This window comes from Mirounga angustirostris, unplaced genomic scaffold (assembly GCF_029215605.1).
Source record: "Mirounga angustirostris isolate CCGP_5_RB_7025 unplaced genomic scaffold, mMirAng1.0.hap1 SCAF_5, whole genome shotgun sequence".
Taxonomy (NCBI): Eukaryota; Metazoa; Chordata; class Mammalia; order Carnivora; family Phocidae; genus Mirounga; species Mirounga angustirostris.
The window spans coordinates 57,926,482-57,943,400 of NW_026991713.1; the positions used below are offsets into that span (position 1 = coordinate 57,926,482).

The 16,919-nt window shown below is 48.4% G+C and overlaps 1 protein-coding gene across 2 annotated transcripts in view; it reads left to right on the plus strand.

Moving 5' to 3' along the window:
• The window catches only part of TIMELESS (timeless circadian regulator), a 28,008-nt gene extending 19,463 nt beyond the window's left edge, over positions 1-8,545 (plus strand). For both annotated transcript variants that reach the window (XM_045873185.3, XM_064591081.1), the window contains 16 exons: positions 2,012-2,146; positions 2,245-2,396; positions 3,320-3,417; positions 3,509-3,629; positions 3,743-3,944; positions 4,225-4,370; positions 4,978-5,063; positions 5,154-5,268; positions 5,358-5,440; positions 5,669-5,811; positions 6,015-6,195; positions 6,278-6,346; positions 6,483-6,601; positions 7,533-7,758; positions 7,883-7,987; positions 8,129-8,545. In XM_045873185.3, coding sequence (XP_045729141.2) covers positions 2,012-2,146; positions 2,245-2,396; positions 3,320-3,417; positions 3,509-3,629; positions 3,743-3,944; positions 4,225-4,370; positions 4,978-5,063; positions 5,154-5,268; positions 5,358-5,440; positions 5,669-5,811; positions 6,015-6,195; positions 6,278-6,346; positions 6,483-6,601; positions 7,533-7,758; positions 7,883-7,987; positions 8,129-8,196 — 2,049 coding nt within the window. In that variant the 3' untranslated portion in view covers positions 8,197-8,545. The remainder of the gene's footprint in view (positions 1-2,011; positions 2,147-2,244; positions 2,397-3,319; positions 3,418-3,508; positions 3,630-3,742; positions 3,945-4,224; positions 4,371-4,977; positions 5,064-5,153; positions 5,269-5,357; positions 5,441-5,668; positions 5,812-6,014; positions 6,196-6,277; positions 6,347-6,482; positions 6,602-7,532; positions 7,759-7,882; positions 7,988-8,128) is intronic.
• The last annotated feature ends 8,374 nt before the right edge of the window (positions 8,546-16,919 follow it).

A 16,919-nucleotide genomic window follows, 5' to 3' on the forward strand; every position in this document is an offset into this window, starting at 1 on the left:
TGGTTTTCTTTTTCAACATTCCTCTGGCTATTCAGGGTCTTTTTTGGTTCCATACAAATTTTGGGGTTATTTGTTCTAGTTCTGTGAAAAAAGTTGATGGTATTTTGATGGGGATTGCTTTGAATGTGTAGATTGCTCTAGGTAGCATTGACATTTTAACAATATTTGTTCTTCCAATCCATGAGCATGGAATGTTTTTCCATTTCTTTGTGTCTTCCTCAATTTCTTTCATGAGTGTTGTATAGTTTTCTGAGTACAGATCCTTTGCCTCTTTGGTTAGATTTATTCCTAGGGTATCTTACAGTTTTTGGTGCAATTGTAAATGGGACTGACTCCTTAATTTCTCTTTCTTCTGTCTCGTTGTTGGTGTATAAAAATGCAACTGATTTCTATGCATTGATTTTGTATCCTGCTACATTACTGAATTCCTGTATGAGTTCTAGCAGTTTTGGGGTGGAGTCCTTTGGGTTTTCGGAGCAGGTGACTGTTGAACTGTTGGGAGTTTGAGTGGCACGTTGGGTGTAGAGATTACTTAAAAATAAAATCCTTAATAAATAAATAAATAAATAAATAAAAGTCTAGGGTAAGAAAACACTAATTCAAAGGGAAACATGCACCCCTTTGTTTATTGCAGCACTGTTTATAATAGCCACACTATGGAAGCAGCCCAAGTATCTATCCATAGATGAATGGATAAAGATGTGTATTTTTATATATATATATATATAAAATAGAGTATCATTCAGCCATAAAAAAGGATGAACTCGCCATTTGCAACAACATGAATGGAGCTAGGGAGAATAATGCTAAGTGAAATAAGTCAGCAGAGAAAGGCAAATACCATATGATCTCACTCATATGTGGAATTTAAGAAATAAAACGAGGAGAGGAAAAAGAGACAAACCAAAAATCAGACTCTTACCGATAGAGAACAAACTAATGGTTACCAGACAGGAGGTGGGTGGGGGGCATGGGGGAAATAAAGAATGGGGATTAAAGAGTACACTTATCATGATGAGAAAAATGAAATACAATGATAAAGTCTAAGACAAGAAGAAAATCTCAATGAATTTGTATATCCTGCAGACACAGGCACTCTGCTTTGTAAAAATCTTCCTGTAATTCTACTTGCTGTGGCTTACAGTTTGGTCAGAACTGGACTTAAAAGTAGTACCAGTGAGACCTTACGAAAAGATATTTTTACATTCAGGGCTCTATTGTATTCTCAGAAATACGAGGTGCTGTTGCTTATTGAGTGTTTACTGTGTGTCAGACGCTGTGCTTAGGTTTTCATGTCATCCTCATGGTAGCGCTAGGACCCGTGCACATAGTGGTGAAGCAGCTTGTTCGAGCTCTTGCTAGTGGCTAGTGTCAGTACTTAAATCCAGATCTGTTGGGCTCCAAAGTTTATGCTACTAACTTTTGGTGTGTTACGAGTTTCTTGAATAGAGCGTGAGCCTCAAGGGCCTCCTAGTCCATCCTATTTGCCTGTGCCCCAAACTGGTTCACAGCCTTGATTTGGGGGAGCAGGGGTGGGGTGCTGACTCTCATTTTCCTGCTTTTCAGGAGAAAAAAAATACAGGTTATGTGTACATAGTGCTTTGCATTTTACAGAGCCTTTTCATATCGAATTTCGTATCCTCATAGTCAGTCTGTTCATTCTGTAAACTTCTGCTTAAGATATCACTGCTCTGGGGAAATCCCTGACCCCAAGAAATAAGTCAAGTACTATTCCTGTGTTTTGCCGTAGCATTTTATGCCCAGCCATATTCTAGTTCTTGCCCATACTGTAATATACTTTACCTGTCTCCTTCACTGGACTGTGCTCCTCAAGGGCAGGGAAATAGACCTTCACTCTTGCTTCCCTATTGCTTATGAATAGCCCACAGTGGTCACTCTGTGACTATCAAATTAATTAATTCAGGCCTCTAATGAATGATTGGAGAAGACATTGATGGGAAAACGTCCTCTTAGCTTTCCAGCCATCCTAACAACAGTTCTTTCTCCAAAGAACAAACGAAAGAAGAGAAAGAAGAAAAAGAAGGTTCTAGATCGGCCTGTTGCTTCTGGTGATGTCCCCTCTGGTGCAGGGGCACTAGAGGCTGTGTGGCCATCCCTGGCCGAGCAGCTACAGTGCTGTGCCCAGGTAGGTCGCTGCAGACGCCCTCCCTTTCCCAGGGGTAGTGAGCTGGTGGGCTGTCTGGGGTTCCCTCCTCTGTTCCCATAGCCTTAATCCCGCTCTAGGGTCCAGAGCTCAGTGTGGACTCCGTGGTTCCCTTTGATGCGGCTTCAGAGGTGTCTGTGGAAGAGCAGCGGGCAGAAGCCATGGTGCGGATCCAAGACTGTCTCCTGGCTGGCCAGGCCCCACAAGCCCTGGCCCTCCTTAGGTCTGCCCGGTAAGAGCTCTGCGCCCCCACCTCCGTCCTCCTGGATCCAGCTCCTGGGCTTTTGGGGGCAGAGGGAGGCTTTCCCTGGTGGTCCAGGTTTCTTTGTCTTCCAAAGAGAGAAGCCCCATGAGAAGCACAGGGGCTCTGTACTGAGCACCGAGTTCTGGGCAGTTTCGATTGGCATATTGGGGGTTGGGTTGTTCGTTTTTCTTTTATTTTTGAGAAATATCAGAAAGCACCGTTAATTGGAAAAAATACAAATAATTCTACTGGCTAAAGGTAATCAGTCATCTTTAACATTTTGATGAGTCATCTTTCTTTTTTCCCTCCGTGTTATGTATAGACATACACAGCTTTTTTTACAACAATGAAATATTGTACGTCCGGTTTTATAGTATTTTTTTTTTACTTCTCAGTATGTCATGAGCATCGTGTCTCATGAGATATAGTGCCGTAATTGTTTTTTTTTTTTTTAAGATTTTATTTATTTATTTGAGACAGAGAGAATGAGAGACAGAGAGCATGAGAGGGAGGAGGGTCAGAGGGAGAAGCAGATTCCCTGCCGAGCAGGGAGCCCGATGCGGGACTCGATCCCGGGACTCCAGGATCATGACCTGAGCCGAAGGCAGTCGCTTAACCAGCTGAGCCACCCAGGCGCCCCGTAGTGCCGTAATTGTTAATGGCAATGTGAGACGTACCTTTGTTCAACCAAGTGTGAGACATTTCGATTGTTTGCATTTTGTTCGTGCGGTATTCAGTGCAGTGTGGCTGATGAGGCAGGATTTCCCTAGAGTCTTTGTTTCATCTTTGAGGTAACAGTTTGCATTCTCTTCCTGGCTGACAGATGAAAGATTAGTCCAAATTCCTTCGCCCACCTCAAATTGTAACTCAGATTCCCCCTGGCTAAGGTCTTTTTTCTCTCCGTGCTTCAGGGAGGTGTGGCCAGAAGGAGATGTGTTTGGCCCTCAAGACATTTCTGCAGAGGAAGAGATCCAGCTGCTGAAACAGATCCTCTGCGCCCCGCTTCCCCGTGAGTCTCCGTGTCCTTCACATGCCCTTCCTTCCAGCTCTCCTCTAGAACCAGCCTCACAGAGACCCAGTAATCCTCACTTTTTCTATAGGGCAGCAGGGGCCAGAGGAACGAGGGGCAGAGGAAGAGGAAGACGAGGACGAGGACGAGGAAGAGTTGCAAGCGGTCCAGGTGTCAGAGAAAGAATTTAATTTCCTGGACTACCTGAAACGGTGCGCGCCGAGCATTCGCAGTCGGGCCCAGGGTGGAGACTGTAGAGCTGGGAGGGTGAGCAGCGTCCTTCCCGTGCTGACACGCTCGCTCCCTCCCTCCCGTCCCGGCGCAGTTTTGCAAGCTCAGCTGTTGTGCGAGCCTGCGTGCTCCTGCTGCGGAGCTACGGACAGAACAGCGCCCACACCAACCGCTGTGTGGTCAAGCTGCTGCACCGCCTGGCCCACGACCTCCGGATGGAGGGCCTGCTTTTCCAGCTCTCACTCTTCTGCCTCTTCAACCGGCTGCTCAGCGACCCGGCCGCCGGGGCCTACAAAGTGAGGACGCAGCAAGCAGCGGGCATCGAGAGGCGTAGGGGAGTGCTAGGGTCACAAAGGATAGTGTTCAGGAGACAAAGGGTGCTGAGCGGTGCCGAGGGCTGAGAGATGACAGAACGGTGAGGAAGCAGGCAGGCAGGCTGAGGGGGCTGGGGGAGGGGGGCGGCTAGGAGAGTCTGAGTGAGGAGGGGCAGCCGGGAACAGGCAGAAAGTACCTAGAGGCCCTGGTTGATGTGTACATTTAGGCCAGAGGTCGCACAGCAGCCTCCCTCGCCCACAGGAGCTCGTGACTTTCGCCAAGTACATCCTGGGCAAGTTCTTTGCGTTGGCTGCAGTCAACCAGAAAGCCTTTGTGGAGCTGCTGTTCTGGAAGAACACAGCTGTGGTCCGAGAGATGGCCGAGGGCTATGGCTCTCTGGACGGCGGGTGAGCTTGAAGATGGGGACCGATGGGCAATAGTGGGTGACACGGTCACAGAGTGTCAAAGCTGGAGGAGCTTGCAGATCAGCTAGTCTGACTTTCTTCCCCTTTCATAGGTGAGAAAACAAGCCCCCAAGGTGAAATGTTTTCCCTGAGATCACCCGAGAGAGGAAGTGGGACTGGATCCTAAGTCTCCTGTCTACTCTGGTTTCCTTCCTTCACCCGCCTTCGTGGGGGGTGGTCAGTTGGCAGTGGGGTGGCCCCTTAGAGTCCATATGTGCCCCGTCCCAAAATGTGCCGGGAAACTGAGGATTCATGGAAATGCTTGCCCTCTTTCCCTGTAGCTCAGCTCCTCTCCTTTTCCCATAATCCGCTCAGCCCTTGCTGTGTCAACTTCCATAGGCCCAACCCAGAAAGTCTCTTCGTTTGACTTTTGGGATCGTAAGTGGAAGGAGAATGAGGGAAAGGAAGCACACCTTAGGCCTCCGCTAACTGGCTCCTCTGAGTTACCTGCATTGCCTCTTGTTCCTTTTAGAGCTGACCAGAGAGGGCCTTTGGTCTCCTCTCTTGGGGCCAACATCCTACGTGCTCCCTTTCTCCTATCCCCATTTAGGTCCTCCAGTCGCAAACCCCCTATGTGGAGCCCGGAGGAGGAGGCCCAGCTTCAGGAACTATACCTTGCCCATAGGGATGTGGAAGGTATATGAGCCCTTGCGATCTGAAGATTTCTGAAGTGGGCAGCCTGAGCTCCAGGACCCCCTTTACTGCCTCACTCCCCCTCCCTCTTAGGTCAGGATGTGGTGGACATCATCTTGGCGCACCTGAAAACCCCTCGAACACGCAAGCAGGTCATCCACCATCTGGTACGGCTGGGCCTGGCTGACAGCGTCAGAGACTTCCAAAGGTAGAGGTGCATGCTCTGGAGGGCACTGAGATAGGGAGTCCTCCATTTGCTCCCTGGGCCCCCTCTTCCACTGACGTGTCCTTAAGCAGGAAAGGAACCCATATTGTACTGTGGACGGAAGATCAGGAGCTAGAGCTGCAGCGGCTGTTCGAGGAGTTCCAGGACTCAGATGGTAAGTGATGGCGGGACTTCCGAGCTGCTGAGATGAGAGCCGAGCTGTCCGTGTCTTGCCCCTGCCTCCTGTTCCCAAGGAAGGCTTGTTCCATCCCTTCTTTCCCTTTATTATATTTGTGGTGTCATTTGTGAGTGAATTGAATTAGCCTCTTTGCAGAGGCCTCTGCTCTCCTTCACTACTCCCTTCCCCCTGTTGCTCTAGTATTTACACTTGCCCTCTTTGTAGACGTGCTGGGCCATATCATGAAGAATATCACGGCCAAACGCTCACGGGCCCGAATAGTGGAGAAGCTGCTGGCTCTGGGACTGGTGGCTGAGCGGCGGGAGCTATATAAGAAACGCCGCAAGAAGCTGGCGCCCTCAAGCTTGGTAACAGTCTTTCCCTGGCTCTGCAGGGCGCCCTCCACCCCACCCCCGAAGCGCTCCTCACAGGTAGCTCACCTGGATGGTTCCTGCCTTAGGCTCTTTCTGGCTAGGTCCCCCCAGTTTCCAGGGGTGGTCAGGAACCAGAAGACTCCACGCCATTCCTCATCTTGTCCCCTTTTTTCATTTCCCACCCCACTGAATTTTAGCCTAATGGAGAGGAGTCCCAGAAAGATTTTTACCAGGAAGATCTGGAAGAAGGAGAAAACCGGCCAGAGGCAGAGAGTGACGAGGATGAAGGGAAAGAGGAGGAGGACTCAGAAGCAGAACAAGCCGAGGGTAGCTCAGTCCTTTCAGCTGAGACCCTTGGGCAAAGCCTGTCTCAGGAAGGTGAGGACTTGGGCTGGGAGAGATGTCTCAGGTGGAGGGGTTGGCAGTATGAGCCCATGGTAAGTTTCCCTCCTTCCCATAGGCTTCTCTGCTCCCCTTCTGTGGCTCCAGAGCTGTCTGATTCGAGCAGCTGACAATCGAGAAGAGGATGGTGAGCAGATAAATGGCGGTTTCCAGGGCTGGGGTAGCGGAGGCTGCCGGACACGTGCCCATGGGATGCTGGCCGTGGGATGGACCACCAGTTCTGGCTTCTGGTCTTCACCACATGACCACTGACCCTGTCCTAGGCTGCTCCCAGGCAGTGCCTTTGGTGCCGCTGACGGAAGAAAATGAGGAAGCAATGGAAAATGAGCAGTTTCAACAGCTATTGCGCAAGCTTGGGGTTCGGCCTCCTGCCTCTGGGCAGGTAAATACCCTGGTTCCACTTTGAGCCACGGCGGCGTGTTGCCACTCCTTTACAGTACATCTCTTCCTCCTCATTGCAGTTGCCATCTCTGACTTCCTTTCTGGTCAGCTCTGACCGAGGCTCCTGCAGCACCCGTCCTGTTCATGTTCTCTGGTCTCCCCGTCCCCTACTCCACCTTCCATGCTGCCCCCCAAGTTATCTTTCTAAAGTAGGGTTTTGAGTATATCACTCCCCTGTCCAGAGCACTGGGTGGTTCCCCACTGTTGGCGGGACAGAGTCCGCAGCCTCTGAGTGGCATGCCTGGCCTTGGCCAGCCTTTGCACCCTCACGGCCACGCCACCCACACACCTCCCTTTCACCATTGTCATCCTGGACTACTTTGCATACCTCCAAACAGCTGGTCGTGCCAGTCCCTCCACTGAATGTCTCCGACTGCACATACAAGGCGACACTCACCTGTCACCCGTCTTCCTGATGAACCTCCACTCAGCCTTCAAAAGTCAGTTCAGTTGTCCCCTCCTCAGAGAAGTGTCCCTATCACTCCTTCAACCTCTGAAGTGACAGTAGTAACTTTGGTAGCTGGGATTTGCTCATTCCCCTGATGTAGCCCCAATCCTGTGATGTTACAGTATGTTGGTTCTTTCTTCCACTAGATTGTGGGTTTCTTGAAAGCAGGGATCATATCTGATTCACCTTTGGATCCCGGATATCCATTCATTGATTTATTTAATTAACAACTGAATTTCCTGGGAACCTTCGGATGTATCAGGCACTGTGCATATATTGGATAAATAAGCAGTAAGAATTTACAACCTTTGTGGATCTTCACCAATGTGGGATCATATCTATTCAATGAATAATACCAAGATCTGGTGAACTAGAGTCTGCTCCTTTCCTGTTACTCCCATTTTCAACTTCTTTGCTCCTGTAGGAAACCTTCTGGAGAATTCCAGCTAAGCTGAGTCCTACCCAGCTCCGGAAGGTAGCGGCTTCTTTGAGTCAGCCCGAGGAGGAGGAAGAACTTCAGCCAGGACCAGAACCTAAAGTGCCGGGAGAGCAAGGCCCTGAAGAGGAGCACCAAAAGGAGCACCGTGCACAGGCCCTAAGGGCCCTCCTGCTAGCCCGAAAAAAGAAAGCCGGCCTGGTGTCCCCAGGGGGTAAGACCACTTACCTATTGGGTACTTACTATGGGCCAGCCATGTTGATCGAGAGGACTGATAGGGTATTTTGAGAATATGAGGGCCTGGTTCCCTAATTCCATGCCTCTTATGGTCATTTCAGGGGAAGGGGCTGCTGGCGAGAAAGAACAGCTGAAAATGGCACCCAGGAAGCGACAACTGCTAGACAGCGATGAGGAACAGGATGAAGACGAGGGCAGGAACAAAGGTAGGGTGTCTGACTGGGATCTGCTTTTTCTTCTGACCTCTAGCACTCTTCTCCTCAGTCCTGAAGATCAGCGCTACTGCCCCACTTCTCCCTTAACATATTTACTCTCTCTTCTCACCCCTGTCGTTCCCCTGGCCCCAGAGTCAAGAGCTCCAGAAATCCTAAAGAAGAAACGGTTCCAGATTGAGGATGAAGATGAGAGCGACTGAAGACCTAGAAGCTTCGGGGAAGGGGTAGACCATTTTTAGGTGGGGAATTTAAGTCAGAGTTCAGAGGGTCACACAGGACCCAGAGACTCCTCTTACCAGACAGAAGCAGTAGAGTCCTGGGCTTCCCCGTGGATCTACGGTTCTGGAAGTTCAGGCAGGGACACCTGGGTGGCTCAGTCATTAAGCGTCTGCCTTCGGCTCGGGTCATGATCCCAGGGTCCTAGGATCGAGCCCCGGATCGGGCTCCCTGCTCCGGGGGAGGCCTGCTTCTCCCTCTCCCAGTCCCCCTGCTTGTGTTCCCTCTCTTGCTGTGTCTCTGTCAAATAAATAAAAGGCAACAGCTGTTGGATTCCTTTGCAGTCACTCCTTGCTTCTCCCAGTTTTAGCAGAATGCCTCAGTAGCTCTCTGGGGACTTACTCCTCTTCTAGGATCCATTTCTTTGGGTTCGTAGCGCCCCTTATCAAATGAGAGACGTGAGCAACATATAGAAGGCACCTTGGACCCCTTTCGGCTTTCTGCTAGAGGTGGGTCACAGCACCAGATGGGGAGCGTTGTGACATGACGGGTGGGGGTGTTGCACCATTTTTAAAAGACACCAGATGCTCCCAGGCTCGTTTCTTTCCTGTGATCACCCCCTAGACACCATATTGAACCTAATTCCTGCAGTTGAGGTAGGGTTAGGATGCAGTACTTGCTAGATGATGAATGTGTTTGGTATTAAATTAAACGTGTCTAATTAAATTGAAAGTTGCCAACGTTGATATGACGTGCCAATCTGTCTAAGGACCCCAGCCTTCCACCTGCTATGTTCTCGGAAGAAGAACTTTTAACTCTTCGGGTTGAAAGAAACCATCTCCCGTCCCTTTTCTCCTGCCTTCCCTACAGAAGACACGAAAACATTCTCACCTCCTGATCCTTTGTCTAGGATAAATCTTCGGGGTGACAAATGTCCGCAGCAGGAAGAAGCTGGAGCCACAAAGGAGCAAAAGCCAGTTCTCCACCTTGGGGCAGAGTGGAGGATAAAGTCTGGGCAAGAAAGAGATGGATAGAGATTACAAATGTCATGTCCTTCCCAATTCTTGGAAACCGTCAGCTTTCTGGCTCCCTGTGTTTCTGGCTAAGGTAGGGTGAGGGAGAGATTCAGGAAATAAGCATTCAGATCAGGGAGAACCCTAGGTAAAGGATGCGTTTGGACTATCTTGTTCCTCCAACTTGGTGTTTTTTTTCCTCCCACAGCCCCTAAAGGTAGAGGTGAAGCTATCTCCAGGAAAATTGAAGTTTCCAAGGGCTGAGACACTTCCCAGCTCAGACCGGTCTTGGTAGATCTTTATGCCCAGCCTTTCCCCACTTGCCAGCCTGAGCACTGCTGCTTTTCAGCAGGGCTCTGCCTGCTCCTCTGCTGTGTCTTGCTGTCCCCATTGGCTGTCTTTCCAAGAAATGCCCAGAAAGGGGCCCTGACCTGTCAGCCATCTTTGAAACTTCCAGCCCCAATTTCTTCTACCAGTTTCTCTTACCAAGTATAGACCATTTACTTGGGTACAGAGGTATTGCTGTCCTTTTCCGTTTATTTACCCCGTAGTTTTGAATTTTTTTTAAAAAAGATTTTATTTATTTATTAGATAGAGCTAGCATGAGTGGGGGGAGGGTCAGAGGGAGAAGTAGACTCCCGGCTGAGCAGGGAGCCCGATGCGGGGCTCAATCCCAGGACCCCGGGATCATGTCCTGAGCCCAAACCAAGAGTCAGACGCCCAACCAACTGAGCCACCCAGGCATCCCCATTGTGGCAATTTCTTAAAATAACACAAGTTTGGTGCATTGATTGACTCTTCCTTTCATGAATGATATCTCCGTAGCATGCGATGCTGCTCAATAGCATTTTACCTACAGCAGAACTTCTTTCACAATTGGAGTCAATCCTCTCAAACCCTGCTACTGCTTTATCAACTAAGTTTATGTAGAATTCTAACTTCTTTGCTGTCGTTTCAATAATCTTCACAGCATCTTTACCGGGAGTCAATTCCATCTCAAGAAACCACCCTCTTTGCTCATCCTTAAGAAGCACCTATTCGTCCAGGAAAGTTTTTTTTGTTTGTTTGTTTTTTTAAAGATTTTATTTATTTATTTGAGAGAGAGAGACTGAGAGAGAGAGCACATGAGAGGGGGGAGGGTCGGGAGGGTCAGAGGGAGAAGCAGACTCCCTGCCGAGCAGGGAGCCCGATGCGGGACTCGATCCAGGGACTCCAGGATCATGACCTGAGCCGAAGGCAGTCGCTTAACCAACTGAGCCACCCAGGCGCCCCATCCAGGAAAGTTTTATCATGAGATTGCAACAACTCATCTTCAGTCACCGCTGCTTATTCTAGTTCTCTTGCAATTTCCACCACATCTGCAGTGACTTCCTCCATTGAAGTCTTGAACCCCTCAAAGTCATTCTTGAGAGTTGGAGTCAACTTCTCCCAAACTCCTGTTTATGTTGATATTTTGCCCTCTTCCCATAATCATGAATGTTCTTTTCTTTTTTTAAGATTTACATATTTGAGGGAGAGAGAGCGCAAGCGGGGGGAGTAGCAGAGGGAGAGGGAGGAAAAAGATTCCGTGCCGAGCCCAGAGCCCGATGCGGGGCTCCACATGGGACTGGAGACTCACGACCCTGAGATCAGGACCTGAGCTGAAATCAAGAGTCGGATGCTTAACCAACTGAACCACCCAAGTGCCCTGAATCACAAATGTTCTCATCTTTAAAATTCTTTTTTTTTTAAGATTTTATTTATTTGGGCGCCGGGGTGGCTCAGTTGGTTAAGCGACTGCCTTCGGCTCAGGTCATGATCCTGGAGTCCTGGGATCGAGTCCCGCATTGGGCTCCCTGCTCGGCAGGGAGTCTGCTTCTCCCTCTGACCCTCCCCCCTTTCATGTGCTCTCTCTCTCTCATTCTCTCTCTCAAATAAATAAATAAAATCTTTAAAAAAAAAGATTTTATTTATTTGACAGAGCGAGAGCGCACAAGCAGGAGGAGCAGTAGAGAGGGAGAAGCATGCTTCCCACTGAGCAGGGAGCCCGACGCGGGGCTTGATTCCAGCACCCTGGGATCATGACCAGAGCTGAGGGCAGACGCTTAACCGACTGAGCCACCCAGTGCCCCAAGAATGTTCTTGATGGCATCTAGCATGGTGATTCCATTCCAAAAAATTTTCAATTTACTTGGCTCAGATCCATCAGAGGAATCACTGTCTATGGGAGCCCTACCAAATGCATTTCTCAAATAATAAGACTTGAAAGCCAAAATTACTCCTTGATCCATGGGCTGCAGAGTGTATATTGTGTTAGCGGGCATGAAAACCACATTAATCTCATTGAACATCATCAGAGCTCTTGGGTGACCAGGTGCATTGTCAATGAGCAGTAATATTTTGAAAGCAACCTTTTTCTCTGAGCAGTAAGTCTCAACAGTGGACTTAAAATATTCAATACACTGGGGCACCTGGGTGGCTCAGTCGTTAAACGTCTGCCTTTGGTTCAGGTCACCATCCCAGGGTCCTAGGATCAAGCCCCACATCGGGCTCCCTGCTCGGCGGGAAGCCTGCTTCTCCTTCTCCCACTCCCCCTGCTTGTGTTCCCTCTCTCGCTGTGTCTGTCAAATAAATAAATAAAATCTTTTTTTTTTTTTTAAAGATTCTATTTATTTATTTGAGAGAGAGAATGAGAGAGAGAGAGCACATGAGAAGGGGGAGGGTCAGAGGGAGAAGCAGACTCCCTGCCGAGCAGGGAGCCCGATGCGGGACTTGATCCCGGGACTCCAGGATCATGACCTGAGCCGAAGGCAGTCGCTTAACCAACTGAGCCACCCAGGCGCCCGTAAATAAATAAAATCTTAAAAAAAAAAAAAAAAAAAAAAAAGCTTTACAAAGGAGCTTAAGAGAACGAGTCACATCTTACATTGGTTCTACCCCCAGAGTACACCGCTCCTCATTTCTGACCTTGACTCCTACAGTATCTGACCCTCTAAGATTCCTCGTCCCAGTCTCCTCTTCCCTTTCATTCTTGTTCCATTCTACCTGCAGAATTCCTTTTAAAATGTGGTTCCGATCATGTCATTGCCCTGCTCAAGAGCATTTGATGGTCTCCCATTTCTTTCGGGACAGAGTCTGGATCCAGAATAGCATGCCTCATCTTGGCAAGTCTTTGCAGCTTCAACTGCCTTATTTTACACTGTTGCCCTCCCCCGACTTTTTTTTTTTTTAAGATTTTATTACTATTATTTTAAGTAATCTGTACACCAATGTGAGGCTCGAACTTACAACCCTGAAATTAAGAGTTGCATGCTTTACTGACGGAGCCTGCCATGTGCCCCAGCCCCTCAGACTATTTTGAATCACCCTCACAGAGCAGGCCTTTTCCTGCCACCAAACTGTTGATTATGGGGCACCTGGGTGGCTCAGTCGGTTAAGTGACTGCCTTCAGCTCAGGTCATGATCCTGGAGTCCCGGGATCGAGTCCCGCATCGGGCTCCCTGCTCAGCAGGGGGTCTGCTTCTCCCTCTGATCCTCTTCCCTCTCGTGCTCTCTGTCTCTCATTCTCTCTCAAATAAATAAATAAAATCTTTAAAAAAAGAAAAAAAAACCTGTTGATTATGACAGCCTCTGTGCTGGTGGGCTCTATCCAACTCCTATCTCATCAGCTCAGATAGGCTTGCTTTTGTGATGCAGTCTTTGTCATTCTTGGAACCTCAAACCACAAGCAATCACTTTTCTAGCTGGGATTTGTTCATTCCCCTGATAAAGTGCCAATCTTACAGTGTTTCATCTGGTTTGTTCCTTTTCCCATTAGATTGTGAGCTCCTTGAAAGGACTGTCTTACTCACCTTTAGGTCCCAAAGGTGCATTTATTACTATATCCAATTAATACATGTTTTCAGTGCCTCCTATATGGTCGCCATTCTGGGCTTTGGGTGTTAATTGGGAGTGATTACTAAAGACTAGGCATGGGTGCCTGGGTGGCTCAGTCGGTTAAGCGGCTGCCTTTGGCTCAGGTCATGATCCTGGAGTCCCAGGATCGAGTCCCGCATCGGGCTCCCTGCTTGGCAGGGAGTCTGCTTCTCCCTCTGACCCTCCCCCCTCTCATGTGCTCTCTCTCTCTCTCTCAAATAAATAAATAAAATCTTTAAAAAAAAAAAAAAAAGACTAGGCATATGTAGGTGAATAAAGCAATATTAATAAGGGTCCCAGCACTTGCAGATCTACCCCGGTGCAGTATTAAGCACAAAGTAGCTGTTAATACTAACAATGTGCTGATCTAGAGGCTGGTTCTTTCACTTTGCTATCATTTTCAACTTCTTTGATGCCATAGGAAAGTTTCCTGTGGAATCCAAACACGCTGAAGCCCAAGAAAGTTAGAGGATTCTTTTTTTTTTTTTTTGAGATTTGATTTTTAAGTAACTCTACACCCAACATGGGACTTGAACTTACACAACCTCGAGACCAAGAGTCACATGGTCTACCAACTGAGCCAGTCAGGCACCCCAAGTTAGATGATTCTTTAAGTGGCTCAGAGGAAAGCTTCAGCCAGAGCTGGAATCTGAGGTCTCCGGAGAGCAAGGGCCTGATGAGGAGTGCTAAGCCCAAGCCCTGGGGGCCCTCTTTAAGCCAGCAGAAGGAGAGGAGCCCTGGTGTCCCTACGGGAGAGGAGCAGGACTGCTGTCTGTTGAGTACATATGTACCAGCCACTCTGCTCTAGGGGGCTGATTGAGTTAACTTTGATGCCTCCTATTTCAGGGGAGACCAGGCTGATAGGGAATGGTAGTTAAAACACCCAAGATTTTTAGGACAGTGAAAAGTACTCTGTATGGTACCATAAAGGTAGGTGTATGACATTATGTATTTCCTAAAACCAAGAAGTATAGGATGCAAAGAATTAAACCCTAATGTAAACTAGGGACTTAGGTAATAATAATACATAATAAATAGTTTTAATGTAATTAATTGTACCACACTAATGTAAGATGTTAATACCGGAAATATTTTAATATTTGGGGACTGTATTTAATGCTCAATTTTCCTATGAACCTAAAACTACTCTACAAAATAAACTACTGGGATGCCTGGGTGGCTCAGTCGGTTGGGCGTCTGCCTTCGGCTCAGGTCCTGATCCCAGAGTCCCTGCTCAGTGGGGAGCCTGCTTCTCCCTCTCCCTCTGCCTGCCGCTCCCCCTGTGTGTGTTCTCTCTCTCTCTCTCACTCTCTCAAATAAATAAAATCTTAAAAAAAAAAAAAAAGCATCTGCCTTCATCTCAGGTCATGATCCCAGAGTCCTGGGATCGAGCCCCACTTCGGGCTCCTTGCTCAGTGGGGAGCCTGCTTCTCCCTCTTCCTCTGCCCCCCCCCCCGCGCTTGTGCTCTCTTGCTCTCTCTCTCAAATAAATAAAATCTTTTAAAAAAAAATAGTAAAAAATAAACTACTAAAAAAGACCCTCTACTAATTGAGACAGCAACCAAAAAAAAATCAGCTGACAGCTGATGGGAATTGATGAGGAACAGGTGGAAGACAAGGACAGGAGCAAAGGTAGGGAGGCCGGGAGGCGGGGAGGGGAATCTGCTTTTGCCATCATCCTTCTGTCATTTTTCTCCTTGGTCCTGGAGACAAACTCATCACCACTTTTCCTCCCCCTACCATGTTTACAATTCTTTTCTCTCTCCCCTGTCACTCCCAAGGCACTAGTGTTGGAAATTGGAGGAATTTCAACCAAAAGCCATTTTCACCTGGAGGGGGATGATGATGCTGATGCTGACTAACAAACTGGATGCGAGGATAGGCCCAGTTATTGATGGTGAACTCAAGTCAGAAATGGGAGAATCTGACAGGGTCGAAAAACTTCCCTGAGCTGTCCAGAAGGAGCAGAGCCTTGAGGTGCTCTGTGGATTTAGAGTCCAGGAATTTCAGGCCACAGTGTTGGATGCCTCTAGATCCAATTCTTTGCTCTCTCAATTTTAGGATTGTGTCCCAGTAGCTCCCGGAAGACTTACTCCTCTTGTTCTAGAAAACTTTTCCCCCCTGATTTCTTTTTGCTCCTTAGGGCTCCTCCTGGGGCTGAGAGGAGTGAGTAAGATAGAAGGAACCTGGGATTTGTTCATTAGCCTAATAATGCCTCTGGCCGTCTGCCAGAGATAGGTTATAGCACCAGTGTGGAACCTATATGGCAAAATGATGGGATTTCTGTACCAGTTTTTAGGAGGCACCATATGCCATCATTCTCTATTTTCCAGACTACAGTTTCTCATCTAGACCCCTAGAAATAAGAAATGAAGATCAATTCCTACACTGATACAGGCTTAGAAAGAGGTCCTATCAGGGTAATGAATGTGTTTAATTAGGGTATTGCGCTGGTATAACAAGATAAAAACAAAAGTTGCTCTGATTTGATCTGACTTGCCAGTAGGTTCTATTTTCTCATTTTTCTACCTGGTAAGTCCATTGAATAAGAACTGTTTTGGGGTCTCCTGCCCAGAAATCATTGGCATCCCTGCCTTTTGCCTCCCTGCCTCCCCAGAAGAGACTGAGGAATTTTTCCTGATCTAGGTTTAGGTCTAGAGAAATCCTTAGGGTGATAGGGATACGAGGCAGGAAAAGCAGTAGCCACAAAGGGCAATGGCCCTTTTGTCAGCATGGGGCAAAGGTGAGGGGGAAAAGCCTGAGCCAGGAAGAGGTGGATAAATACTTGTGAATATTATGTCCTTCACTGTTTTCAGGAGGGCCAACTTTTTTTGGCTGGGGTGTAGAGGAGGTGAGCTCTAGGAAGTTGTCATTCAGATTAGAGAAGCACCGAGGAAAGGACGTGTTTGGACCATCTTGTTCCTCTGGCTTGTTTCCTTCTGGAGCAGGTGAGGACTGCCCACAGCTTGTAAGGGTGGGGGTGAAGCTATGTCCAAGCTACCTGAAGTTTCCAGGGGTAGAATCACTTCCTAGCTTTGACTAGTCTTAGTGTCTCTTTGGCCCAAGCCTTTCCCCACTTCCCACCCCAACAACTACTTCTTTCCCGTTTCCTGTGGGCTGTTCCTGCTGACCCACCATGATCCAGGCTGTGCTACTCCTTTGCTGTGTCTTTTTGTTTTTTTAGATTTTATTTTTAAGTAATATCTACAGCTAACATAGGGCTCGAACTTACAACCCCGAGATCAAGAGTCTCATGCTCTACCGACTGGGCCAGCCAGGTGCCCCTTTGCTGCGTTTTGCTGTTCCCATTGGCTGTCTTTCCAAGAAATACCCAGAAAAGGGCCCTGAACTTCCAGCCATCTTTCACAAAAACTGGCCATCCTCTGAACACACTCTCCAGCCAGCTCCCTCTCCCAGATTCCAAGACCTGCCCAGATCTCTTGCACATTGCTTCCTCCTTAGCCCCTCTGCCTGAGTACCTATCCAACTTGGCTCTGGGGGTGGCCCTGGAGGAGGCTGGCTACCCGACTGAGGCCCACATTCTCAGCTTCAGCTTGTTAGGATGGGAGGAAAGGACATCACTGAAACTCTTCTCCATGAGAGGAGAGCACAATGAGGAGGAAAGCATTGGCAATACTAAGGTCACTCTGAGGGATCTGGGGGGACCTGCGGGGAAGCTTGGATGAACCTAACACTCAGCTATTTACCCTAAGGAATGTATTGCTGGTGGCAAATACACACCTTGGCGTGATTGGTCTACCAGCCATCTGCCATGTTGCAGGTGGCACAGTTCAAAGATG